General features: G+C 40.4%; 1 protein-coding gene across 1 annotated transcript in view; it reads left to right on the top strand.

The window, feature by feature from the left end:
• Positions 1-26,909, top strand: part of SDK1 (sidekick cell adhesion molecule 1) — a 422,287-nt gene that overhangs the window by 319,296 nt on the left and 76,082 nt on the right. Inside the window, exons 22-28 of the mRNA XM_062613568.1 lie at positions 3,955-4,146; positions 6,324-6,445; positions 14,559-14,668; positions 17,090-17,240; positions 19,840-20,077; positions 25,846-25,961; positions 26,537-26,726. Coding sequence (XP_062469552.1) covers positions 3,955-4,146; positions 6,324-6,445; positions 14,559-14,668; positions 17,090-17,240; positions 19,840-20,077; positions 25,846-25,961; positions 26,537-26,726 — 1,119 coding nt within the window. The remainder of the gene's footprint in view (positions 1-3,954; positions 4,147-6,323; positions 6,446-14,558; positions 14,669-17,089; positions 17,241-19,839; positions 20,078-25,845; positions 25,962-26,536; positions 26,727-26,909) is intronic.

Raw genomic sequence — 26,909 nt, 5'->3', positions numbered from 1 at the left:
GACGTTGAAATGTTTCATTTAAAAATTTATATATATAATTTATACAAACAAAATATGATTCAGCAGTTAAAAAAATATCAGACTTTCTGGCTCCTGAACATTAAAATGTTCTGTCAGTCTGATTTCCTGAAGCATTTTAACTTTGACAGGTCTAATTATTTTGGTAGGACTTGTACTTGTCAATGTTTTCTCTGTGCACCTGTAACATGCACCATTTGTACGTGTCTTTTTGCTGTCTATAGTGTATGTGGAGTCTTTATGCAGATCACCTTATGCCTCTATACCATGGTAACCTCCCTGAAATATCCATTGATTTAAGTGGCTTGAGAACAGAAACTAATGACTTCTGAAAGAAGAGCAGTATTGATTCAGTGAAGGTGGCCAAAGCCTTCAAACCTGAGTGCTTAAATTTAGGCACCTAAATCCAGCCTAGCTCTCTAAGATGATGTAATACTCATCCTTATTAAGCACCAGTTAGCAGCATTATGCTTAGTGTTCCAGAATTGCTTTGCTAGAAACAAGCTGCTGCCTCCCAGAATGGGTTGAAACCTGGTGGAACACATAGATGGACTGTGTTATATTTGGGGCAAATTGTTTCAGAAAGAATGAACTCAATAAGCTCTATAGTTCATAAAGAAACACCAGAGTAAAAAAGGCCAGCAAAGTATTGAAGGAAAAAGAAATATCCTTAAATGAGGCAAATTGCATTTGGGATAGAAGAAAAGAACAGCAAAACTGTTCATGCTCTGAGTACCTGAAAGGTTTATAGATGGCTGCTTGGAGACCTGAGTGCTCACAGAGGCAATTATTCATCATTTCTGCTCATTGATACCTTTACTGGACATTCTTGGTCCTTGCACCAGAGCTGGGAGGAAGAAGGCGCGAAGGGTGGTGCCCGGCAGCTGCCTGTGCTGGGAAATTGCCCATTACTCTGGCTATAAATTTCAGCATCTTCCTCATTCTCTCGGTAAACATTGATTTATGAGGATCTGGATGTAGACGGACAGCTTGTGATTGGATGTACTGCTCTCTTGTAGAGAATTTACTCCAGATCAACAGAAAATTATTTCTGAAACTCCCCTGGTCATTAGTTTCCGTTAGGCAGCATCTTGTGGCGAGGGTGGAGTGCCAAAGCATACGGGAAGGCTCTGTGGCACCTATTCTGTTCTCATTTACACTGAAGCCAGAAGAAACACTCTCAGTGCAGGCCGTGGGCTCCCCTGTGCACATTTCTGGCAGTGCTCACATCTGTAAAGCAGCAAGCACATTTTTACCAACCACATGTCCTGAAGTCCTGCCCATCTATCAGTCATTGTGGCTTAAGTGCTACTTGGGAGTATGGTGGATGTTGTTCTTTTCCTTCAACATTTTTTCTTGTGGTTTTGCTATGCATGATTACATTTGGCTTTGTGTCTGCTCTGTGTGTATCTGTTTTCTATTTGCATTTTTTTATATGACTAGAATTTGACTGTACATTTGGGACTGAAATATCCAACAGTAAATGATGCCTCTTTGCCTTGTCTTCAATTTGCGTATGAAGTCAGGATATTTTTCTTGGTGAATATTTTCTCAGAAAATAAATACATAGAAACTATATACCTAATGGGCAGGAAAGCTGGGTCTCATCCCTGTGGTCACAAGGGAGAAAACAAAATGTTCAAAGAATAACTGCCATCATTTGATGTATATCCGAATATTACTAGACATGAGAGAAGATGTCTCAATCACTTCATATTGCCTAATGCATGGTGGATGAAGCTTTCTGTTGTTCATAAGCCACAAATGGATAGAGAGAGCATTAAAAATTCCCTGCTTATTTGCTTCTGGTTATTTATTGCTTTGAGCAACCTGTTTTGTTTTATTCTGAGGTGACACTCCTCGATTCCCTCTGCCAGCCTATGTGTAGGGTTCACAGCAGGCGTAGCCAGGTCACCCGCAGCTCCCAGGCAGACAGATGAGCTACATCACGGCCCTTGCCCAGCCTCTGCTCCATCCATGACTGCACATGGATGTTCTGCTGGCTGGGGGCACAGCTGCTGGGTTTGTGTCCTCTGTTGGGAAGTGGGGAGATGCACAACTGCACCTTCCTCAGACTCCTCATTCTTCCACATTGCCCGCAGGTTCTAAAAGAAAGGGTGTAGGAGGGTGATCATCATTCTGTTCACAACTCCTTCATGCCTTTTCACTGAGCATCAGAGTGAACAGCCACCCTCCACCTTTCTGTTTGCTCTCTGTTAAGAAAAGCAGTAGAGTCCTTAAACATTGTCAGAAACTTCATATAGACTATAATTTTGCCTGTAATATATAAACTCTGATCCCTGGTAATCAATGCTCAAGCCTTTTCAGAGAGCATCAGAATGCCACAGTATCGCCGAGATACTGATAAATTGCTGAATTAATCAAATCCCATTCAGACACTTGCTTAAAACTGGTTCCAGGTGAGCATTCAGGAGGTTTTCCCTTTCCCCTAGCTAGTGCAAAGTCAGGCAAGTAGTTGCAGTGAAGTATCAGCTCTCTGTATCTCTGCCCTCTACCTGAAATGCAATTAGTGACTATTTGTTCATGCAAAATTAGATTATCATGAATCCTTGTCAGTGATGGCAGCTAGCTTAGAGGAAGGATAACAGCTCACACCTCTTAAACTCACAGAAATATTTGTCTCACCATGCTTTTTGAGTTGATGTTTCCGTGTTGATTAATGCCATAAGGTATTTTGCTATGACAATTTGTATATGTTAATCAGCTTGTCATGATATTTTTAAAGATACAAAAAAAACCCTCAAGCCCCCCAACTGGGCTGAATTCCTCACCTTAAATGATGGGAACAGGAACCCAGTAGGGAGTTTCTCTAGCTAGCTTGCCTCATGCATGGTTCACTCAGTGGGGTTCCCTTCTGTTAGTCCTTTACACTCACTTCCATTTCACAGGCATTCAAGAGCTGTGTTGTGGCTTTTCCCCCCCGAGTCAAATCACAAAGAAAGCTGCAATCAGGCAAACTTTTCAGACAATCTTTCTGGAGACTGGCACAGGGAGGTTCAAATGGGTTCAAACGAGAATAAAGTGGGGCTGGGCAGGAGGAGGACAAGCAGATCTGGAGGTAAAATTGAGCAAATCAGCCAGTAGAAAGTTTCAAAAGTTCTTGCAAGGCAAATGGTTATAAAAGTGACAAAAAGGAAAGCCTGGTTATGAGAGAAGAATAATACGGAGGTCAAGGTGAGTCAGTTTTGCACAATACATGGGCTACACTGTGGTTTTGAAAGAAAGGATAATGATTCACCATGCTGAAAGATTTGTGCAAGGAACAAGCAGTGGGAAGTAGAGGTTTTTCAGTTCCTAGAAGATTTCCACATTATTCCTGCCTGATTGTTATTGTCAGATTTGTAAGTATTTCTAGATACACAGCAGCAAAGGTTACTTCAGCCTGGAAGGGGGATAGCCCTACTAAGCACACACAGATTTTTAATTAGGTATTCCAGCTGGTGAGAAGATGTTGTATTTTCCAGTGTTACTTCCTATTTGTTTCACAGAGTTCACAGAATGCGAGACCACCCTTCAGAGAGATTATCCCCAGATTTTCTAGCCAGTTCATAATAAGCACTTTATCATCATAAAAAGAGACAGTCTGTTGAGACTCCATGTCCTCCTCCCTCTGTAATCTGGTGGGTAGATGATACCAGATGGGGTACGTACATGAATTGTGTATTGGAAATAAGAAGATTAGAAAAAATACTTGGGTATTGTAGCCAATGTTTACTTCAACCTTTTTTTCTGCTTATAAAAGGTGACCACAGTGGAGCAGAGTAAGAAAAAAGTCATACCAGCATGGATCGCAAGCAAGTCTTGCAGATGAAGGAATTTACCAGTGTCTAGGTTATTGTGCAACTGTGCTTTAGAAGAAAAACTAGAGCCCACCACTGCTCAGAGCCCCCTGACTTCTGTGTGATTGCTTTTCAGGGTACCAGATCTCCTGGGAGGTGTATGGCAGGAATGAGTCTCGTTTTGCCCGCATGCTGCCTAACACCACGCTGGAGTACAAGATCACAGGGCTGTCATCACTCACTACCTACACCATTGAGGTGGCAGCTGTGACTGCAAAAGGGAGTGGATGGGTTACGTCTTCCACCATCTCTTCTGGTGTGCCTCCAGGTTGGTGAAACTGCATGAAACAAGTTAAAATAGGGCTGTTCGGAGGGGCTAGGGCTAGTCCGGAGGAGAGAAGCTGCGTGGAGGTATCATAGCAGCCTTCCAGTATCTGAAGGGGATCTAAAAGAATGCCAGAAAGGGACTATTCATCAGAGACTGTACTGATAGGACAAGGAATTTTAATTGGACATCAGGAAGAAATTCTTTCCTGGGAGAGTGGTGGGACACTGGAACAGGCTGCCCAAGGAGGTTGTGAATGCTCCATTCTTGTCACTGTTCAAGCCCAGATTGGGCAGAGCCTTGGTCAGCATGGTCTGGTGTGAGGTGTCCCTGCCCATGGCAGGGGGGTTGGAACCAGATGATCTTAAAGGTCCTTTCCAACCCAAACCATTCTATGAATCTTCAAGTTTCTGTGTTCCAAAGATCACAAATTATTTTGATTCAGTAATAATAAAAATGGTTTTATTTATAAAGCATTGGAATTCTTTGCACCAATTTCATTTTTAGAACAGGTGAAAAAGTGAACATGGACAAACTTGCAATTTGAGATTACCAGAAAGTTTAGGCTGTTTAATACAAATACAAAAAAAGTTACAGGGGTGGCAGAAGGAATGGACAAAGTAATAAAGTGGATGCCATACAAAATCTCTTGACATTTACAAAGTAACACAAGAATGTACCTGAATCATTTGAAAAAGTGTTGCTTTGAGGGAGAAATAGAGTTTGTATATGGGAAAGGTTTTTTCATTTCTATGCTGTATAGCTTATGTCGCCTATGAGAGCTCACTTGTATAAAGAAACTAAAATCTTATTTACAAGATTAGGGAGTTGTGGCCCAAGAAGGATTTGGGAGGAGGTTGTCCTGTGCTGCACTGTCTGAGTTACCATTTGGGCACCTCTAAATTCAGCCTTGTTTGCATTTTGGTTTTAACATTCTACCCTCTCCCTCAACCAGTCTAGAAAGGAAACTGAAAAGCCAATTCACGCAAACAAGCAGTTTCAGTTAATGTATAGGTTATAGAAGTAGAATTTCCAAAAGTGGAGCAGTTACTGTACATCACTGAGGGTAATCCACTTTTTACCTTTTCTGGTATTTTTGAACTTTTCTGTATGTCTTGAAGTATGTTTGCCTTTCTTTTCCCTAATCACAGGTAATTGTGACAAGCTGTAGACTGGATCAATGCCATGCTCCCTGTTGTTAGCCAGATAACAGCATTATCCTGCTTGGTCAGGGTTAGTTTATTGATTGTAGTTCCCACAAACTTGAACTAAGAATCAAGAAATACTGTGGGTTTGTGCAGACTTGAAGTATATGCCAAAAAGCTGTTTATTTTTTACCTGTTGCATTTGCACATAGTGCAGTATTATGAATAATTACTGATAATTGGTAAGTAATTTCCATTACTTACCAAAGCAGGTACTATTGGGAATTTATTCTAAGCAATCTGTATTTAATCTCTTTGCTGGGCTTGCTTTTGCTGATAATTCAGATAATATTAAAAATGTACATACTGCTGTGAGCTTGACTGATGGGAAGGAAAAATCTGATTGAGGCCACAGATTCTTCCTTGTAGAAGGTCACCCTCTTTATCCGGAATAGAAGTGAAACAGCAACAAAATCTACTTTATTCAGGCATCAGAAATGCTCTCTAAACCCCATCTTGTTATAGGCTAATGTAAGTATCACAAAGTCTTCCCCATTCACTACACTAAAATTAGAGTCTTATTCTGCTGTTAATACGTCATAGTTGTCTGTACTCTAAGAGGTAAGTAAAAATTATTGTTCTTTGATTCTAGAGAAACAGAAGTACAGTGGAATTAGGTGACCTGGTGAGTGACTGGCAGATCTGGAATTGGGAAGTACCTTCCTCCCTGAGCCGCCACGCTTTGTCACTTGTGCAGCTTCTCTAAAATAGTAGTAGTAATCCTGTAGATGGGCTCTTACTTTTCTCATTTGATCTGTAAAGATGTGGTGTGTGCCCAGAGCAGCAGAAAGAGTAATGCTGTAATGGTCTACCAAATATAGTAATAGTCTACCAAAAAGAAAAACCCCACAACTATTTGTCCTGTTGCAATTGTTACCAGGGTATTTTATATGCTGAAACACTGAACATCAGCCTGTGTTACAGGGCCCTAGACAAAGAGCTTTTCCACACTCATTTACATTTCTGCTTCTTCAGAGCTTCCAGGTCCTCCATCCAACCTGGTGATTTCCAACATCAGCCCTCGCTCTGCCACGCTTCAGTTCCGGCCAGGCTATGATGGCAAAACCACCATCTCCAAGTGGATAGTTGAAGGCCAGGTATGTCCCTGACAAAAAGCTCTTAATTAAGTTTCAGTGGAGTTAAAAAGGGTCTAATTAGTGAATTGCTGTTTGATTCCAAGTTTTGTTTAACTTTGGATCAAAGCTCTTCAGTAAATGGCCTGGTGGTAGCTGTCCAGGGGGTTCTGGAAAGGTTTGAGTGTGGGGTAGCTTGAGAGGCTTAGCTGAGAAATGTCTGTGTGACAAAAGGGACATATGAATGCTGTAACCTCTGTTCAAAAGAACAAAAGAAAAATATTTGGTATTTATATATATGTGTGTGTGTGAGAGAATGCTTATCCTTTAAATAATGCATATGGATTTTTGTAAAGTAGCTTTTAAGTTCACAATAACATCAGATGCATCATAAGCAACACCTACAGTAGAACTTCAGTCCATCCATTTACTTCAAAAAGGATTTGAAACCTATTTAGGTTCTGTTGGGTGTATTTTCAAACCAGATGCAAACCTGGAATTATTATCTCAGACATGCAGAGGTATAGGAAGAATTGCATTGAACAGTAAAGATACCATTGTTCATGAGACTGAGTGTATTTTTCTATCTTGTAATGAAATATACTGAGGTTTTCTGTCCAGGCTTCTATATATGAACAGGGTGAATTCTCTTCTTCATCAGCTTTAAACAGTATCCCTCTTTCTGCTGTCATTATGCCTTGGAGGAGTTACACATTCCTCATTTGTTCTCCTGACAGATGAGCTTTGCTTCTTCATTCCCACCCACAGATCTTTATAAATAATATAATCTGTTTTTAAGACCAAATGTTGGACTTCTTAAATCATCGTCACCACCTCGACATGTTGATACAATCACTTTACTTGGTAATGCGATTGTTGTGAACAAGTTGGTACATTCTGTACCATTTACATACACAATGCATATAACAGAATCAAACACTGAAATCCTGTAATATGGTGGCTTGGCACATTCTGAGAAGCATTTTTGTGATGGATAAATTGTTGTTGCTAGGAATTTGTTAATTCTGTGAGTTTCAGAGCACCACTGAAGTGAAATGAATGCTTTAAAACTGCAATAGTAATTCCCATTAAGTTCATCTGCATGCTTGAAGCGTCCCAGGTACAAATAGGGGTTGAATGATTTTTGGTGTGGAGGGAGGAACGGCGATCTTGTTCACAAACCTCACCATCATCTCATGTGTTGCTAGAAAAGTCAGGGGCTTAGTGGTTCTGATAGATCCTGGATCCAGGAGTCTTTGCTCCATTTGGGGAAGCAGCACAGCAAAATCTTTGTGGAGCCTGGGCAGTTCTTTTCACCAGCTACCCTGCAAGTTTCTATGCACTGTACCTCGTTGGCTTTGGCATAACAAGAAATGCTGTTCCAAGTGGATTCAATTAGGCAAGCAAAAGAGTAATCTTGCTCCCGTGATTAACAAAAATCTTTTCAGATATGCAGGTAAATTGGTGGCTCCTTAAGGATATAGCAAATCTTGTTCCCAGCATGACAGCTGCATATAATCCTCTGTTCACAGCCCCTTTCTGCCAGCACTCAAACTCTCTCTCTCTTAAAGTGGCATTTCACAGCATCCTTAGCCAGTCTAAACCAGAGCTCTGGTGTTCTGCTCCCATTCTCTCTCCTCATCTTCATCACTCTTGTAATGACTTTCTTACTCCTGCCGTCTGCACACACCAGTTCTGGTGTGATCATACCCAGAGCTGCTACAAAACTTGATCCAGCCAAGAGCAAATGAGTTTCAGACAGTTCAACTCTGCACAGGCTGTGTGTGATCAGAAGAGCACCATTACAAGGGGAGGAGATGAGAATATGGTAGTGGGAGCAGAGATGAGGGCAAAAATGACGTTGATCTAAGCTGCCTTGAACCTGCCTTCTGGACTTCACAAGTTTCCCTGCCTACCTTTCAAAGACAGGCAAGCTTTCACAAAACAGCTGCAAGTCACACCACAGTGTTCACTTTTGCCTTTCATGTAGTTTGTTGTAAGCAGTTAATCTGTGCTGGGATGCAGTCTACTGTTGCAACACTTTTATTTTATCATAGACAACCATAACTGTTTCTCAGGACCACATTAGATAGGAGGGCAGTAGGTATACCCAAGCCACCCCAGTGTTTTCTATGAACATTGAACATGAACATATAGGCAGGATGTTTTTTCCTTCTGGGTCTTTTATTCACTGGCCTGTGTACAGCTTTTAATAGCAGCGTTGTGTTTCATGCTTTAGCATTAAATTAAAAGCCACTTAAGGTGTGGTTTTGCATACTATGATTTTAAAACAGGTGAAATTGCCAAGTGTTAGGATCACAATTAACTATTAAAACACTAATCTATGTGTTCTACTTTGCAATTAATCAGTCGAATTAGAGAGTAAATAATCTGTCCAAGCAGGTACAGGCACTATATCTCCAACCATTCACAAGTGTTTTGACCACTGGCCTTTCTGAAAGCTTGCAACAAGGTGCACAGTAGCTGAAAACAGCTAATAGATTGCGAAAAAGTGTGATGCAGTTTACTAAGTCCTTGTGCAGCATGACCTCTCCTGAAGGAGAACTAGATTGATCTCGAACACAGGTCTGTTCCTTCTGCACTGTACTTCTGCTGTTGGTGGGTTCAATATAAAGCATGACCAACAAATACCTGGTACTGTTGTGCATTTATCTGGGGTCTGACTGTGTGGCCAGGTGATAGCTTTCCATTGGACATTCCTTATATACTCTGTCTTCTCTTCCGTATCTACTGGGAATACACTCTTTACTCTGAATGTCCAAGTCCTTGCAGACAAATTTCTATTTTATATTCACACACACAAACAGCCTGCCACTGACATGTTTTTCTTTATTCCTTTATGTGGCATGAAGCTTCCTAGATAAGGGCAGGTGTAGAAAATGTTTCAAGTATTCCATTTTGGCTAAGTGCCATTTCTGAAGTCTGATACTTCATGAACAATTTGTATGAAAAACACAGCTGGGAATTGCAGATGACGTGAAATTTTGTACATCTGGCCTTGGCTTCTGCTTTTTGTGCTGGGGTGTAAATTCACAGAGGCCACTGTGGAGCTAATTCTCAATTATGTCAGTGAGCATGAGGAGAGAACCAGGTCTTTAAGATTTTAGTGCTGGTAGATACCGAAGTATCAAGCTTTAAAAAAATCCTGTGTCTGTGTTTCCACTGAAGCTGCATTTTGTACTTCTGAAGGGATTTCTTGAACATTAGGCTGTTTTTTTTCCATCTTTCAATCTAGACTCAGAGGAGTGGAGGAAACTGGATTTCCAGAGGGCTAAAAAAATGTACGAATGCTATTTAAAGAAGATTTCTAACATTATTTTTCCATTACATACAGTATAATTTAAAGAGAGGAGGGTGTAATGTAATATAAAGGTTCTGCTGAGACTTATTCAGAGGGACCAGCAGCAACTGTCTTGTGGCATTGACACTCACGGGTAATATGTAGATCCCCAAAGAATTCCAGTAAATCCTTCCAATCATCTTGTACTCTCAGATGCAGTTAGACTATATATTGCTGATATTTTTTCTGGCAATTTTCAGCCAAGCATGACTATGAATCCCTGCTGCTGTTCATGTGGTTTCATGTTTGTAGTCTCTGTCTGTTGCAATCCAGTTTCAGCTTATTCTTTGCACACTGGATTTTTCCTGGGGTTTTGTCAGGAGAAGTGCGTAAGTGACATCATGAGTGCCCCTTGGTGGGGGGGGGCACAAGTCCACAGCTTGGGCCTTTCCAGTGGCTGATTAGAAAAGCTGGGCTAACTTCTGAGTTTGGTGTGGGTTTTGGTGATTAATGCTACTGTGCAGACAGCAGATGACCTGTGGAATGGCTGAAGGCCTCTTAGGAAGAGTTATTGCAAGTCATAAAGCCATGAATATATGCACTAATATGGAGTGGTTTTGCTTAAAGCCTTTCTGCTGATTTTAGGGAGGTTTTGTATGAATATCATGGTGAGCAGAAGTAGAGTTTCAGCATAGTAAAACCTTTAAAGTATTATCATTGTATTTGCTTGTAAAGCTGTGAGCTGGGAAAGACGTTGTAACTTTAACCATGAATTGATTTGGTTTTGTGGGTTAAGTCAGTGACCCGAACAGGCTTCATCCATTGTACAAGGTGATGTCTCTTGCTGTGTCTTGTTTTACTTTGGAGCTGATAAATAAAGTGTCTGAAACTCTTGACAATTTTATGCCTTCGCCAATCTTTAAATCAAAAATGGCTGAATCGATTTAAGGATTTTGTAAGTTAAAAAATGGCACCCAGGCTGACACCCTGTGAACCGGATTTCTCCCAGAGTAGCTTCAGACTGTGAGATATGGACCTCTAAAATGAAAACTGTGACATATCTTGAACTATAGTAGAACACAGGGTACTTCTATAATGTACAGAAACACTGTGTTTTCCTTTCCTGCAGTTAGTACTTCATAACTGGTCAAAATTTTGGAAGCATTACAGTCTTGTACAAAATATCATAGCAAATGAATTTTTCACTCCAAATTTTAATTATTTTGGGTTTCTTTTAAGTCACATGTCTGCAGTTTTGCTCACCTAGTGCATTCCATCAGAAAACATTGAGTTGCTTTATAAAATGTGTACTGTTTTCCTTTTTGGAGAAGCTAATGCAGGGAGAAGGGTTCTGCCATCACTCCCAGGGTTGTTTTATACTGCCTCATTTCCGTAATAGTAAATGAATATGCCCTTTTATTGAATGTAATGCCCTGAGAGATGGGAATGGATATGTGCTAACTTGCGGTGGCTGATCATTATAAAGAGTTATATGAAGTGTCATAGTGGACATAGGTGTTTACATTGTGGCACCTCCTGGGGATTGTGGCCCTATCCTACAGAGAACTGTGGAGATGCAGAGTACATTTCTTAAGGAGTTTTAATGCCAAGAGTAACAGAAAAGCAGTTGGTGTTCTCATCTGCCTCCAAAACCAGCGCACACATGTGCATCTCTCAACAAACATGATCCTCTTGTGAAGTCTGCATACAGTGTTATCCAAAAAACAGTTCCAAGGAAGAAGCCTCTAACTTTATTCTATGCAGAGCAGCTCACAGTGGACTCTTTTGCCCCTCAGAGGACTCTTTTATCTTTACCACTGCCCATAGTTCTTTTACCCCATGGGAATCCCTTTGTACTCGGATTCTTGAAACTGATATGTTTCCTCTGATCTGACATCAGAGTGTTTCAGCAGAAATAATTTCCTTTTGATTGAAGAGCCTGAAATTGGAATCTACTGTAGATCTCGTGGAAGTTAAAAATACAGAAGTCCATCACTGAAAGTTCTTTTCTAAGACTCATTTCTCAGATTATTGCTATAAATTAAACTGATTTTGAGTAACATTGACCTGGATTTGCTTGGCTGTACAAGGCAGAGGTCCTGCATAAGTCCCCAGGCTGTTCACCAAGCTGCTCTACATTCACCCTTTAATCCTCCCCACACAATTGGCACTCTCTTAAAAGATACTGCTGATTTCAGTATGAGATCTAACCTGCTGAGTTAGTTTCCCAAATGCTGGCACCAGATCCTGGGAACATTACAAGGTATTATTCTAACTAAAGCAAGTTCCTAGTATGTTTTTCTTAAGGTCTTTTGCTGAGTCACAGAACTATACGTGTGGTTGATTGTTTTGCTGCCTCTCCATCACTATGATTTGGCAGAAAATGAGTCTGAAAGTGGTTAATGGGGACTGTCAGCACTGATGCTTTGCCCCAGGGTCTCCCACCTCCCGGTACAGGTGGTGGCCACCAGAGCTTGGGAACAGCCAAATGTGATGGGCGTGGTTGGCATCTGCCGTTTCCTCAGTAGGCTGCACCCATCATTCCTAGAGCATTCACAACCAGAAAGCTCTCATGGAATAGCTTTTGAGGGGTTTGCCATAGTCCTGGGCACATGGCAGCTTTTGCTGCTTCTCAATAAGTAAAAAAACCTTAATCTTTCCACCTTCGCAGCCAGCTGGTAAATGTCTAGCTGCAGAGCAGGCAGGGTGGGATGGGAGTTTGGACACCTCTCAAGCTTGAGTCGATGTCAATTGTTCACAGCCCTGTGGGGCTCTGGGTCTGCACCATGTGGTCCTTAATGGGTATTAATGACCTTCCTGCTGCTGCATGACAATTGAAACCTGCAGTCTTTTTTTTTTATTATTTCTTTTTTTTGATTTTTGCTATGCAAGAAATACTTTAATAAGCTCTTACTGTTCTTAGAATACAAAAGGACAGCTACCTCACTACTGGAGATTATTTGCTGCCTCCAAAGCACTGCGGATTGTTGCTATAGAATTACTGCAGCACTTCAAGGTGATGTTGTTAAGAGCAAGGAGTTTTGCAAAAATAAGCATTTACTACAGACATTTTAAAGTATTAATCAAAAACTCCATCAATAAAAAGTGTTTTCTGTTTCCCGTCACTTCCTTTCTTTGTTCAGATAGGGTGTTTTGAAAAATGCTCTTTATCATCTCTCTGTTCTCTGGGTTCAGTTTAGGGCTGTTCTGTTTCACTGTGCAGACCTGTCTCAAATCTACTAAAACTTATGGAGTTCAGTTGGGACTGGGGATTTTGAAAGGCTCATAATCTTCACTCACATCTATTCTATATGTTGTTTGGTGCGTGGCAATGTCCTTTGTAACCAAGAAGACTGAAAAGCCCATCCAGACCTGTGCAACCACATCCCTTCATGAAAGCAGTCCTTTGCTAGAAGATCACAGAGGCTTCTTTTCACAGTGCAATGCAGAACTTATTTCTTTGACCTAATTTTCCTTGTGTCATTTCTTCATGCACAAACATAAATATGTAGCACATCAAGTCCTGGGTGAGCAAAGAACTAAAACATCTATAAATAAATCAGGCTGCTTCTCCTGAAGGGGAAAATAAAAAGAGTGAATGAAACCTAATTTTTGTTTCTAAGTACTTGGTCTATGTTGGCTATTGAGTGCTTTGACAGTGTCTATGGCTGTAACCAGTATTCAGAACTCGTAAGGGATCTGTTTAAAAAAGATTAAAGGAAATAGCTCTTTACACAGTGGGTTGTGAGCTTCTGGATTTGTTGCCACAGCAGTCTGTGGGAGCAGATAGTGTCACTAGGTTGAAAAAGGATTAGGCATCTTCAGGGATAATAATAAGTCTGTAAATAGATGCTAAAGAGAATAGCTGTCTGTGTACCCTCTGATATCCCTCAGTCCATGATTGTGGATACTGGAGTAGGGAGAAGGAATTGCACTACAGGTACTGCCCTTTGTACTATGGTTGAAGCACCAGAGAAAATGTACATAGTGCTAGGGAATTCTGTTGGTGAGTGTTTTTGAGGATCCCCTGTGTTTCAGCATTTATGAATCTCCAAAGCCCAGCCTCTACCACATCTCTTATGTCTCCTCCACAGTTGTGTGCTCCACAGCCCTGCTTACTGATGCTGCCATAGTCCAGGGTCCTGAGTCAGACTCTGATCTTCATATCATGCCTTATTGACTTCCTTTTAAGTCCCAATTCAGCTTCATTTTTCCTCTAGAAAGCTGTATGGAAAGTAATGCTCCCAATTCTCATCACCATTTTGTCCCTTTTAACACTGCCGTAGCTGAGGGACTGTGTTGGGCAACATGTTGTGATTAATTAATACAAAGGATTGCATATGGAAAAATCTTGTCTAAGTGCAGACCAGCAGATAAGGATAAAACACTTTTGTTCTTTGACTTTGTTCTTCTCTCTCGATCTTCATTTCTGTGGCATTTTGCCTCCATTGAGACTTGGTTAGTATGCATCAGTTCCTGCAAGTTATTAGCAAGGCTATTTTTCATTTCCTTATATCACTACTCAATACTTTTGTATTGTGCCAGTGAGATTGAACAGGGTATTAGTGCTTCCACAGTGGTTTTTTGGAATAGGTCTTATCAGAGGATCCCAGTGAAGTCCCAGCAGGTACAAGGAAACTAGGCTGTAAATAGCTAGTTCCTTGTCATATAAAAATTACTATTAATTAGGTAATATGCCTTTAAAAGCATTTGTCCTTCCACTGCTTTGATGGCACACCTTCTAAAAGAGGTTATATATATAATATATATATTATATATATAATCATTTATCTGTATTTATTCTGCTTTGTGTTCCTTCTGACTTTCCATGTACAGGTTGGTGTACTGGGTGATGAAGAAGAGTGGGTGAGCCTTCGTGAGGTTGAGAATGAACCTGATGCTCAGATGCTAGAGGTACCAAACCTTACTCCTTACACTCATTACAGGTAAGAACAGCAGGTAATTAGCTGCAGCATGAAAAAAATTAGTAAATAGCAGCATGGAACAGCTTTCCTAATCAGAAACATCTGGTTGTGGTTTATATTCTAAACAAAAGGGAAAAGCTTTGCTGTTTTCATAGTTTATACTTAAAATTACTCGCTTAATATTGTTAATTGCAATTTACATACAATACATTTCATAACTTTAAAAGGAAATCCAAGTACACAGTGAAATGCTTTTATGGATAACTGATATCCTGTGGCTTCCCTCATCTAAGGGGTTACACACCAGCATAACATCCGTCAGTGACAAATCAATTGTGGTTAAACTGATGCAAACTTGTGATTACATATTTACATCGGTTTAAACGTCATTTTATTGATTTAGCTTGATTTGATAACATCAGTTAGATGAAACCTTTGTTTATAAGAATTTACCAACTTAAGCTAAATAGATATATGCAGTGCTTAATCTGATTCAAGTGAATTTACATTACGGGTACACCCCAGTTAAACAAAATTGATTTCTAAATCAATTAAATTCAAGTAATATGTTGCTTTAATATAGACAAGATTTGAGTATTTGAGTGACTTAATCCCAATGGAAAATACGTTCAGGAAATAGTTTCATGAAATATCATGAAATAATGTGAAGGCTGGGGTTGCAAGGAGGCAAGTGTTACATCAGCTTACTAGAAACTTGCCCATTTTGTGCTGGTTGTAGCGCCTTTTAGCTTGCCAGTGTGATGTTGTGAGCTAGTACTAGGTGCAACCAAGTAAAGCTCATATGATTTACAACTAATTCAGTGCTGGTACGCTAATTTCTTCCCTTTGTCAGCAGCATAGAATATTAAATTTCTCACAGACTCTTCATTGAAGTGGTTTTAAACCCCATCTTCAAGAGCTAAACATTTTACTGAAAGCTCTTTGAAAGTTTTTGAGTGTGAGCAGAGATTTCTGGTGCAGAGGTTTTGAAAAATGATCTTCAGGTTGAGAAGATTTTCTTCTCATAAAGGTGGATCCTTAAAGCTGAAAAGGCAGAGGTGAATAGTAAAGTGCAGTCGTACCAGAATTCAGCAGTCAGTGTCCATGCAAAATAAGCCAGACTTGCACATCTAGCAGGTGATGGAGAAATGTTTTTGGGATAAAAAAATAATGAGGAAGTATATGAGGCATTCAGAGTGGTTGGGTTTTTATATTCTTAAATTTCTTGGTTTATTTTACTGCTAAATGCCATTTCTGTCTTGTATCCATTGAATTCTGGAGTGATCTCAGTTATGCTGGGAGCTTTCACACTTCCAGTTCTCTGATTCTTTTCATCATTAATCAGCTCCTTGAATTTTCCTGTTTTTTTTTTTCCCTCAGCTATGACCTTATTTTGTTTTCTTTCAGTGTAGGGCAATTTTATATAATAGTTTGAAACCTAGAAAGTTGTTGCCAAATGGATTTGTTGTCTTCTGGTCAACTTCAGTCATTGCCTACTGAGCAAATACATCACGAGCGCTAATTCTCAGACCACGTCTTTATCAACCAGCTTCTTTTCTATATATGGTGCCAGTGTTTGAGAATGATCTATAACAGACAGTATTTTTTAATGTGTTTCCTTTAATGCATTTTATAGGGAGATCAGAGCAGATAAATAAACATGATGTGATGTTGACTAACTCACCCTTTTCCCAAGCTTAGTCATTAGGTCCCAAACTGCTGTGCTTAGTATGAACAGGTTAAATATGTATGTACAAGTGCTGGATACCTGTCATTGCTTATGATGGATAGGAGTATCTGAAATACACAGCACGTTTTAATTATTTTGTGCTTCCTAACAAAAAGATTTCCCTAAATCTTTTGTGACCCAGTAGGAATTTCTGTTGCAGAAAAGATCATTTCAAGCAGACAGGGTATTTTTTTAAAGGCACATACCCATATTAACTAACTTAATCTTTCCTGTGCAGGAAGGATGAAAATGCAGCACAGGGATAAATCAGCTTCTTTCAAGCAGTAATTGAGGGGAAATGTTATCACTAGTATATTTTTTATATTGACAGGGAATGAGAATATCTGAAGTTTGATATTTTAATACCTTTCTGAATGTATTGTACAAGCATTGCAAGAGAAAATCACTTACCGCTAGCATAAGCTCATCAGGCTTGGTATAATTAACATAAATTTCTCACACAAATACTGACGTTTCTAATAGACCTCCAGCTAATCTCATTTTCATTTTTTTCAATACCTGAGAGGATCTGAAAGCAGTTACCATAAAGCATTCAGCAGTGAATACAAAGGGGACCAGCGCGCAACGACCTTTGTGGAATATTTAGAAAGACCTAATTTGTACTTTTCCATCTTTTTTTTTTCTGATTCTGGATAGAGAGGTACCATTCACTGAGCTGTTACAACGTGCACTGCATCTTTCCTCCGCTCCAGGTTCCGGATGAGGCAGGTGAACGTGGTGGGCCCCAGCCCACTGAGCCAGCCCTCCCGTGTCATCCAGACACTGCAGGCCCCACCAGACGTGGCCCCTGGGAGCGTCACCGCGCGCACAGCCAGCGAGACCAGCCTCCGGCTGCGATGGGTGGTGAGCTGGGCAGGGGAACGGGGCAGAGGGGAGCCAGGGACTGGTGCTTGGGATGTGGCCACTTCCCCAGGGGTCAGGCCAGTGCTCCAGAATGCCTTTTCCTTGTGTTCAGCAGAAGGAGTGAGAGCAAAATTATTTCCTTTTCAGAATAGTCGGAAATCTGAGACTTACCTTAAGTGCTTTATTAATCACAGGAATTGCATACTGCCACTATTCTGCCACTTCATCAGAGGATATACTCTTCCAGTACCTAAAGGGGCCAACAAGAAAGCTGGAGAGGGATTTTTTGTTTTAAAGGGCGTGTAGTGACAGGACAAAGGGAAATGGTTTCAAACTGAAAGAGGGGAGATGTAGATTAGACATTTGGAAGCTCTTCACTATGAGGGTGGTGAGGCACTGGCACAGGGTGCCCAGAGAAGCTGTGACTGTCCCATCCCTGGCAGTGTTTGTGTTTGGACAGGGCTTGGAGCAAGCTGCTCTAGTGGAAGGTGTCCCTGCCCATGGCAGGGGGTTGGAACTGGATGGTCTTTAAGGTCTCTTCCAACTCAAACCATTCTGAATCTATGAATATATGCCTGTGTGTAAAACCTTGGCTTTTGAGAGTCTAGTAGCACGGTCTGGGTCAACGTGTGGGACAGGAATATAACACTTGAGCCAATTTGCAGTTTTCTAGGGCTCAGTTGTTTGTACAAAACAGAAGGTACACACCAGCCATTGGCAATCATCCTGCAGATACTGAGCTAACAGTTCCAAGGCAGCACATTACACTCCTGTAGGAACATTATATTTATGTGAAAAGGTGTGGAGTTATGTGATAAAATATAGAAAGAAATGATTAATTGGGAAGTTGCAGTGATTGCTGATATTGTTATCCCCCTTTGACTGTCTCAGTTGCCTGCAGAGTTGCTGCACTGGGATTTACTTGGCAATTAACCTGCTCCAGAATGGTTTTTCTTCTCCCCTGTTAGGCAGAATTTTCCACTGGGGTTACTATAGTGTGAAGTTGATGAAGCACAGGTTTTCTTTTGCCCAAATGTTAGCTTTTCCATGCATAAACTCATCATGGCTGGAAGTCAAGAAAATCAGGCTTAAAAACAAGAGGGTTTTTTTCCTGTCAGAAAGGAATAATTGCAGTTTTTCAGAGGGACACTCTACTTAAATCTCAACCTTGAAAACTCGAAGGTGTCACCTCGCTATCCATAGTAAAGCTGTTGCAGTTCATTGGAGAAGACCCACATCACTCACTTGTGGCTTTACCGTGTGAACAACATGCCCACATCATTAAAACTTTGGTACTATCCAGACCTACATATTTCCCATCAAAATTCACTTAAGGTTGTTTTAAGACACTTCAAAACATTTTTAGGATTATATTTCCTTTCTGTGCTACCTAGAAGCCTGTTTTTCGTGAGTCAGACTGTGCAGTGTTCAGGAGGAGCAACAGCCACAGCTAAAAATGACCTCATACACCTTTTTTATGCTTAATAATATCAGTATTTGAAAGTGCTTAATATCTTCTTTTTTTCAAGACCCTCCAGTGAATCTGTGTACCCCTGGGAGCTGGGAATTCCTTCCTTTGTGAAGAATAGAATCATAGAATAGTTAGGGTTGGAAAGGACCTTAAGATCATCCAGTTCCAACCCCCCTGCCGTGGGCAGGGACACCTTACGCTAAATCATATCACCCAAGGCCTTGTCCAACCTGATCTTGAATACTGCCAGGGATGGAGCGTTCACAACCTCCCTGGGCAGCCCATTCCAGTGCCTCACCACCCTAGCAGGAAAGAACTTCCTTCTTATATCCAATCTAAACTTCCCCTGTTTAAGTTTTAACCCGTTACCCCTTGTCCTATCACTACAGTCTCTAATGAAGAGTCCCTTTCCAGCATCCCTATAGGCTCCCTTCAGATACTGGAAGGCTGCTATGAGGTCTCCACGCAGCCTTCTCTTCTCCAGGCTGAACAGCCCCAGCTTCCTCAGCCTGTCTTCATATGGGATAAGGGTCACATTTCTAGCCCTGCTTACCTGCGGGATAGTCTTCTAAGCTGTGAAACGTTAATGTGTATCAAACCTTTCCCGTGACACAGAACTGAATCTCAGCCATCCATGGCATCACATAGTTTAACAGGGGAAAAACTCTAAACTTCATGAAGTAGGCTAATTATTTCACATTTTAATCTCTGAAATTGCTTGGGGAGTTTAGAATACCAGAAGAAATCTCTGCTGATAAATGAGTAGGCAGAGAATCAGTAAAAACTCTACGATAAATGAATTTGTCACATGCTTCAGCAATTTATCATTCATTTCCATAATTAATCACAAAGCTCTGAAATACATTGTATTCATATCATCTCTGTTGCTACACCCACTGCAAATGGCATATGTGTTTGGTAAAAATAAAGAAAAAATTGAAAAGAGAATTTCAAGCAACACAGAAATTTAGAGATCATGAAACATAAAGAAAACAGAAAATCAACCTCTTGATCTTTTTGGCTTTCCTATAGTCTTATATGAGTTCAGGCAGCCTCGGTATATAGTTTGGAAAGCCCTGGCAGTGTGGTCTCTATAGGAATATTGTCCTTTTCTTTGTTGTTTGCCAGCCCCTCCCTGACACACAGTATAATGGCAATCCAGAGTCAGTGGGGTACAGGATAAAGTTCTGGCGTGTGGATGTGCAGTCTCCCGCCCTGATGAAGGTTATTAATGACCGCTTGGAAAGAGAGTGCACAATTGAAGATCTGGAGGAGTGGACAGAATATGAACTGCAGATCCAGGCTTTCAATGCCATTGGGGCAGGACCATGGAGCGAAGTAGTGAGAGGTCGTACACGGGAGTCTGGTAAGTCAAAGCACTGTAGCTGCTATGAAGGGCACATCTGAACTTCAGTGTTTTCTGTCCTTTTGTTCTTGATTGTTTGGTTGGTTTCGGGTGGGGTTTTTTGCTTGTTGATCCATTAAATCTAAAATGAAAGGAAAAGAATCAATCTCTAGTTGCACTGAAGGCAAAAAGACATATAGACATTTGAGGGTGTTATTTATTTCTTTTATTCCTACCCTGCTTTATTGCATAAACCTGCAGGTTATGTATTTAAAGCAAACAAAACAACCTCTCCCCATTCCTGCCCTCATTTGGCAGCAGTACAGGCAACACAAAGAGAACCTTGTCTGGCTGAGGAGGTCTCTCACACTTCCTCTCCCTCCTCACTGCGCTGTTGTCCCTCATTCTCCACCTTTCGCTGTCTGGTTCCAGGCTCAGGAGGATTTTCTTGCAGTTGTGATTATCTGAAATTAAATTTCAAGCACCCGGTAGCTCTAAAATGGCACAAGTTCTTTTAGAGAGCTGAAATAAAATCATTATCTAGCTGAAATAAAATTATTATCTGAGCTTTTGATAGCACATTTTCAAAACTGCCTTCTCAAATTGTGTGTACAAGGCTATATAGACATAACCTGCATATAGACCTAGAGTACAAGTACTGTCTTGTCTTGCTGAATTATCCATACTAGCATAGAGACTTCAAATATCAGAAGCAAACTCTCAGTCTCAGAGAACAGTAAATTATTGTTAGCTTAGTAGCAACAGTAAAGACAGATCTTGAGAAGCTGCTCTCCAGCTGTTAACTTCCACAAAACCTATTTCCAAACCTACCCTACATGCACCTGATAGATCAAAATTTATATTGCAAGGGAATAACAAAGTGGATGACATATATGGTTTAAAAGTTTAATCATTAAAACTTATAGTGAGCTTTAGTTATGCCAGGTTCAACACTGATACTTGTTCTTACTATTTTTCCCCATTTTTCTTCCTGAAATGTGTTTTGGAATTTAATCCTGTGCATACCCTACAGTCATAGATACATGTATATGCATGTCTGTGAACTCTGTACCACGCAGCCTTACCTGGTGGGAAGTGTGAACCCACTGCACACAGCAGGATTTGGTCTGCTGGTGCAGATAACTACCCTTTGAACTAGCTGAGAAGAAGTCTAAACAAAATCTCCCCCCCTCCATTAAAGTGTTGCTTTTTGGGAAGTAGTAATTGAAAAGCTATTGCCAGAGGTATTCTAAACAAGGCATGCTTGTGCTGGAGTTAGAGATAGCGTGACCCAGACAGAATAGTTTTGAAGTTTTCAGTATTATAATAAAAAGATACCGCATTCTCCACTTTCTCCTTTCCACTGTTCTTCAAACAATTCTTTTGAAATGTGGTAAACACTAAGATTAAGTCATTTCATAAAACCTTAGGTTTATAGTGCTGTTGCTGAGCATCTGAAGATCAGAGGTTACATGTGTATTTGGCATTTCCTCTAGCAGTATTAAAAGAAGGCTGACTTGAAACTGATAGGAGGCACACAGAAATTGGGATCAAAATAACACAAAGCTGTGATCTAGGCCATAAAGACTCATTCATTTTTTTCCATGTGTTTTCTTTGATACTAACATCTGATTTCTTGAATAGAGTAAGTCAGGGCTCAGGCTTGGCTGTATCTTCTTAGATTTAGAATATAGAAGAAGCACTGGCATAGCAGCAAGCTGCATGGGAGAAGTTCAGAGAATCTGCAGTTAACCTGTATGGAATCAAATGGGGTTAAAATGCAAATAAAAAATATCTAAAGTCAGAGAGAAAGGTCAAAGCACTTTTAGGTCTGTCTTCTGAACTATAAGAACAATTCTCTGTATCACGTATGTTTTCAAAGTGCTTTAAAAGCAGATGGCTTAAGTATTTCTTTCTCCATTTTATAGACAGAATCTTAGGGTTCCCTGGTGCAGATTGTAAACATCCCTCACAGCTGACCAGAGGTGCCTTGGCCAGGATTATTCATTGGCAGAACTCATGGTTCTGTATTTTACACTGTCCAAAGAGCCTAAGAAGTTAGAGCCCAGGCACTAAATCAGCTCACTGCATCTAATGACAGTGCAGCCACTGGAGTCCAAACCCTTTATTGAAAATAAAGCTGTACTTGAGCACTTCTGTTTGTTCTGGGATATGTGGTCCTATCACTAATAGCTGAGCACCCATGCTAACAGTAAAGGAGCAGCATGCCCTTACAGGTACTCTCTGGTTTGTGAAGCTTTTGCATATAAAATAAATTGAAACTAAAGGAGCTATGAGAGAATAAACAATGCTGGAGGTTTTGGTAATCCAGGCTTGTAAAACAATTGGGAAACCCTAAAATGAAAATCTATGATAAGAGTTGCAAGCAGCTGAAGATGGAGTGGGATGAATTAGGATTCTTAAACAGGACAGGTTTTATCAATCCAGAATGTTTTATAACGCTAGAAATCAAATAGCTCATTAAATTTTACAGTATAAAATAACTGCAGAGGAACAAGCTCAGTTTCTGCTCAATAACTGACATTGTTAGTAGGTACAGTATAGAGAAAGCAAAAAAACACTAAGCCCTCTAATATATTAGAATAACCTTGACAGGGCTGCTTCCTTTTAGGTACAAACCCTCTTATTTTCAAACAGTTCATCTCAAATACACCTAACCAGTGCTGTAATATTTTTTTGGCTTCTAGTATTCATCTATATAAATGTGTATACACTTGCCTTACAAAAAGCACCTACTATACAAGCATGGTCACATATCCATGGCAAGGATCAATCTCTGGATTTTTCAGAGGCTGACCTTCATGGAGCAGTTACTTTGGTGTGATAAAGCATTGCTTGGTAATTCAAATGTGCTCCAATGTCACTGTGGGGATTTGTCAGTTTATACAAGCAGTGAATTTGGCCTGTGGTAGCTAATTTTATAGGCAAAATGGTTGTGTACTGCAGCTCTGCTGCTTTTGCCATGAACTTTGCTCTAAATTTGCACTTCTTAATTGACATCAGATGTACAATATGCCACTTTAATTTTTACTGTCAAAAAACAGTGATGGATGTTGAGCTAAAACGAGCTGCAAAGGAGAGAACCATTGCACCCCACTAGCTTTCTTAGAAAGCCAGAATGCAGGCTGGCTTATTAAAAGCTGCTTTTGGCCCTGTTAGAGACATGAAACAGCACCTTTTGCTATATATCAAATGTCGGATGTAGAAAGAGGATGCATGATCCTAGATGCAAACAGGAATAACCTTAAAAACTTGAGTTCTTATTGACATTCCAGTACAAAGCACCAGTAGCTCTATAATTTCTTATGTCTGATCTTCTGAAGTACCTTGTGCAGCTGGCAGTTTGCTGGATTAGCTCACCATTTAGTTTCAGTATTTATGGTTCATTTTGTTCAAGCTTTAAGATTTCTTTTTTTTGGACACTGTTGCTTGGCTTCAGAACTGTTCTTGCAGGTTACTAATGACAGCTCTGCTTTGGAGTTTGTAATAAACTCTTCAGTGCAACAGTTAAGGAAACCAGCATTACAGAAGGGAGCTGCCAGAGGAAAGAGGGCTCTTTAGGCCTCATTTAAGCCATAATTAGTCTTAGCAAACTATAATTTCTTTTATTACTATATCCTGAGAGAGGAGGGATATCAGAGAAATGAATGTTGTGATTCAGTTAGTTCTTAAAGGGTTGATCAAAGTCTGTTACTTGATAAAAGCCTAGCAACAACAAGATCCATCACTTGCAGGTCCTGAATTCATACAGTCACATTAGAATAAAATCCTCAACACTAATACAAGAACTGTAGAACTAAAGTGCACTCAATGAACACAAGTTACTTCTGCCATTTAAGCATTGGGCTTAGATTCTTTTCCACAGAGAAGGGACAGTTTGCTGCTCTGGTTGGCACTGGGAATTAAGAGGAACATGGGCTAAGAAATCTTCAGATAGACCATGCTCTCCTTTGTTAGCTTTTGAGTGCCCCTGCCAGCAGTGTTGCTGTACACACACCTTAAAGCAAGCATGCACTCGGGGCACAGCCTCCACCTTCTGTGAATTGGGAAAATCTCAGGGCTGCTTATCAAAGAGGAAATGGAATACTGGTAAAATAAACTTTTTCTCTCTTCGGAGGCTTCAAACCAGATAAAATAAAAATAAATGTGGCTGGAAAAGGGCTTCTTTCCTCTATACATCCTGGTTTCCTGCAACTCACCTCCACCCTTTAACCAGAAGTAATGATTCATGTGGGAGTAGCTTTTGTGGAGATCTACAGATAATGTTATGGCTGCTCTGCAAAGACATTCATGGCTCCTGGCGATCTATTTTCCTTTAACATAATTATATCCTTGTGAGGGATAAATCTAGGGTAAGATTGTTTTGAAATAAGAAAGGGCACTTCAGCATTGGAGCTAGGAAAAGATTGGATTTTAGTCTGCTGCAGTTATGTGCTGGTGCACTGGTTCTCATGTCCCATATAATTGGTAGCAGGGAAATTGTTTCAGAAATTACCACCTCTGTGGTTAACCTGGAGTGCACAAGGGTTGGGAGTGGTACAGTCTGGTTTTCAATTGATACTAATTCTGGTATCACACTTCTTTCATTCATGTTGCTAGGAGCTTCAGGAGCTCGCCTTTACAACAGCAGATCTGTTCCTTTATTCGGACAGCCAGGAAAGCATTACTTTTGGCAGTGATTCATGCTCTTTTTTGTGATATACTCAGGACCTAATCAAGCCTTACTGTCCATAAGTGCTCATTTAACATAAGTTGGTGAATGCTCCCTTGAGGTCTGACAGGTGTATCATGCTTTAGAAAAGATTGTACCCTTTGGATGTTGGAAATGCCACAGGGAAAAAAAAGATGCAAAAGGGCAGCATCAAATGTGAACTCTTAAAAATAGCCTCAAATTGTGCTTGTGTAACATGGCATGCTGTTAAGCTTGCCTACAAAAGCCTGCAGTTGTGTGGTGGTTTTGCAGCAGTTAGAGTTTTCATGCCATGAGAAAATGCAAGTTTGCTCTTTGGAGTCAGAGAAAATTACAGTGTTCCTGTGCCATCAGTTCTAATGATGTTTCTCATTTCGTAAGAGCCAATTTTGCATCATAAATGAAATAGGCATGTCTTTCATTTACTCTGTACCAGTCCCTGAAAATACACCTTGTGTTAATGTATCCACCTATAAATGATATATTGCAAGGGTTGAGCACTATCACATAATTAAAAGGCTTTGAGGTTAAAGAACTTCTCACTGAATGGGGAGTGCAGTGCAGTGATTGAAATTATTGCTAACTCTAGAAAAGATGCTATAATTTCCTTTCAGATAATATAGGAAGCTAGGGTGGTGTAAAACTTCCTGTTAGAACAGATAGTACCATAAGGTAAACTCCCATTCATAAAGATTTCTAACTTTTGGCATAAGGAAATGAAATGTGTGGGAAAGAGATAGACTTCTGTGGAAGTCCAGCTATTTAAACTTGATTCTCATTAATGCAAATATAGAGAACTTGAAATGTATTAATATCTGTCCATCTGTACTATCTGTAGACACTGATTAGGATTAAATGTTTAGCTTTTTACAAGCATTGTGGTTTCTGAGATGAGCTGGCAAGAAACTGTGAGGCAGGCTGAAATATAACAAAGGTGCAGATTCAATACAAGAGAGGAAGGGATTATCTAGAACCTATTCCAGTCCTTTTGTATTTGAATACTCTTCTATGGGATCCTGGCACAATCTTGAGCAAAATGACCTGTTATATCTTACCGATTTCTGCTTTTTGATTCCAGTTCCCTCTGCTCCTCCTGAGAATGTCTCTGCTGAAGCTGTGAGTTCAACCCAGATCCTTCTGACATGGACCGCAGTCCCCGAGCCCGAGCAGAACGGTCTTATCCTGGGTTACAAGGTATGCAATGGGAGTTTCATGCTTATTTAATTTTTAATGCATTACTTAGATATGTTTTTCATTTGTTATTCATTATTCACCTGCTGGCTATTTATATTATTCATAAGTCAGCTGAAGAAGATGTAGGAAGTATGCTGTTTGAAAGGGGTGATTGGTGATTATAATCCCGTGTTTTGTGACAAAGGAGGGTTTGGATGCTGGAGAGGGACTCTTCATCAGGGACTATAGCAACAGGACAAGGGATAATAGATTCAAACTTAAAGGGGAAGTTCAGGTTAGGTATAAGGAAGAAGTTCTTTACTGTGAGGGTGGTGAGACACTGGCACACATCACCCAAAGAACTGGTAAATGATCCATCCTTGACAGTCTTCGAGGCCAGTTTGGACAGAGCCTTGTGTGACATAGTCTGGTGAGGCATCCCTGCCCATGACAGGGGTTGGAACTGAAAGATCTTTAAGGTCCTTTTCAACCCAAACCATTCTATGACTCTATGAATGTAAACTGTGTAGCCCTCTTTTCAGTCCTCATGTGGCAACCTTTTTCTTTCTATTTTTTTATATACATTTATTCTGCAGATACTTTTCAAAGCAAAAGATTTAGACTCTGAGCCAAAGAGCCAAGTAGTAAGAGGTAACCACACACAGTCTTTCCTCCTGTCTGGTTTGCGGAAGTATGTGCTTTATGAGATCCAGGTACTGGCTTTCACTCGTATCGGAGATGGAGTCCCCAGCTCTCCTGCAGTTGTAGAAAGAACAAAGGATGATGGTAAGTTTAAACTAAGGCTGTTTGGACATACATATATTATCTTTTTTTTCAACTTTGAACCTTAAAGGGCTGAGGATTTAGCAAAACCATGGAGACCCAGAGTCCCTCCATTCCTCTTTCCCTGCAGATCAGGAGAAGAAAAAGACTTCTAAAATTGTTCTCCAGTGCTCGGTGTGGACAATT

Source organism: Pezoporus occidentalis, unplaced genomic scaffold (genome assembly GCF_034315485.1).
Source record: "Pezoporus occidentalis ecotype Australia unplaced genomic scaffold, CSIRO_AGI_Poc_V1 ctg169, whole genome shotgun sequence".
NCBI classification, from domain to species: domain Eukaryota; kingdom Metazoa; phylum Chordata; class Aves; order Psittaciformes; family Psittacidae; genus Pezoporus; species Pezoporus occidentalis.
This window is presented reverse-complemented; position numbering and strand designations above follow the sequence as displayed.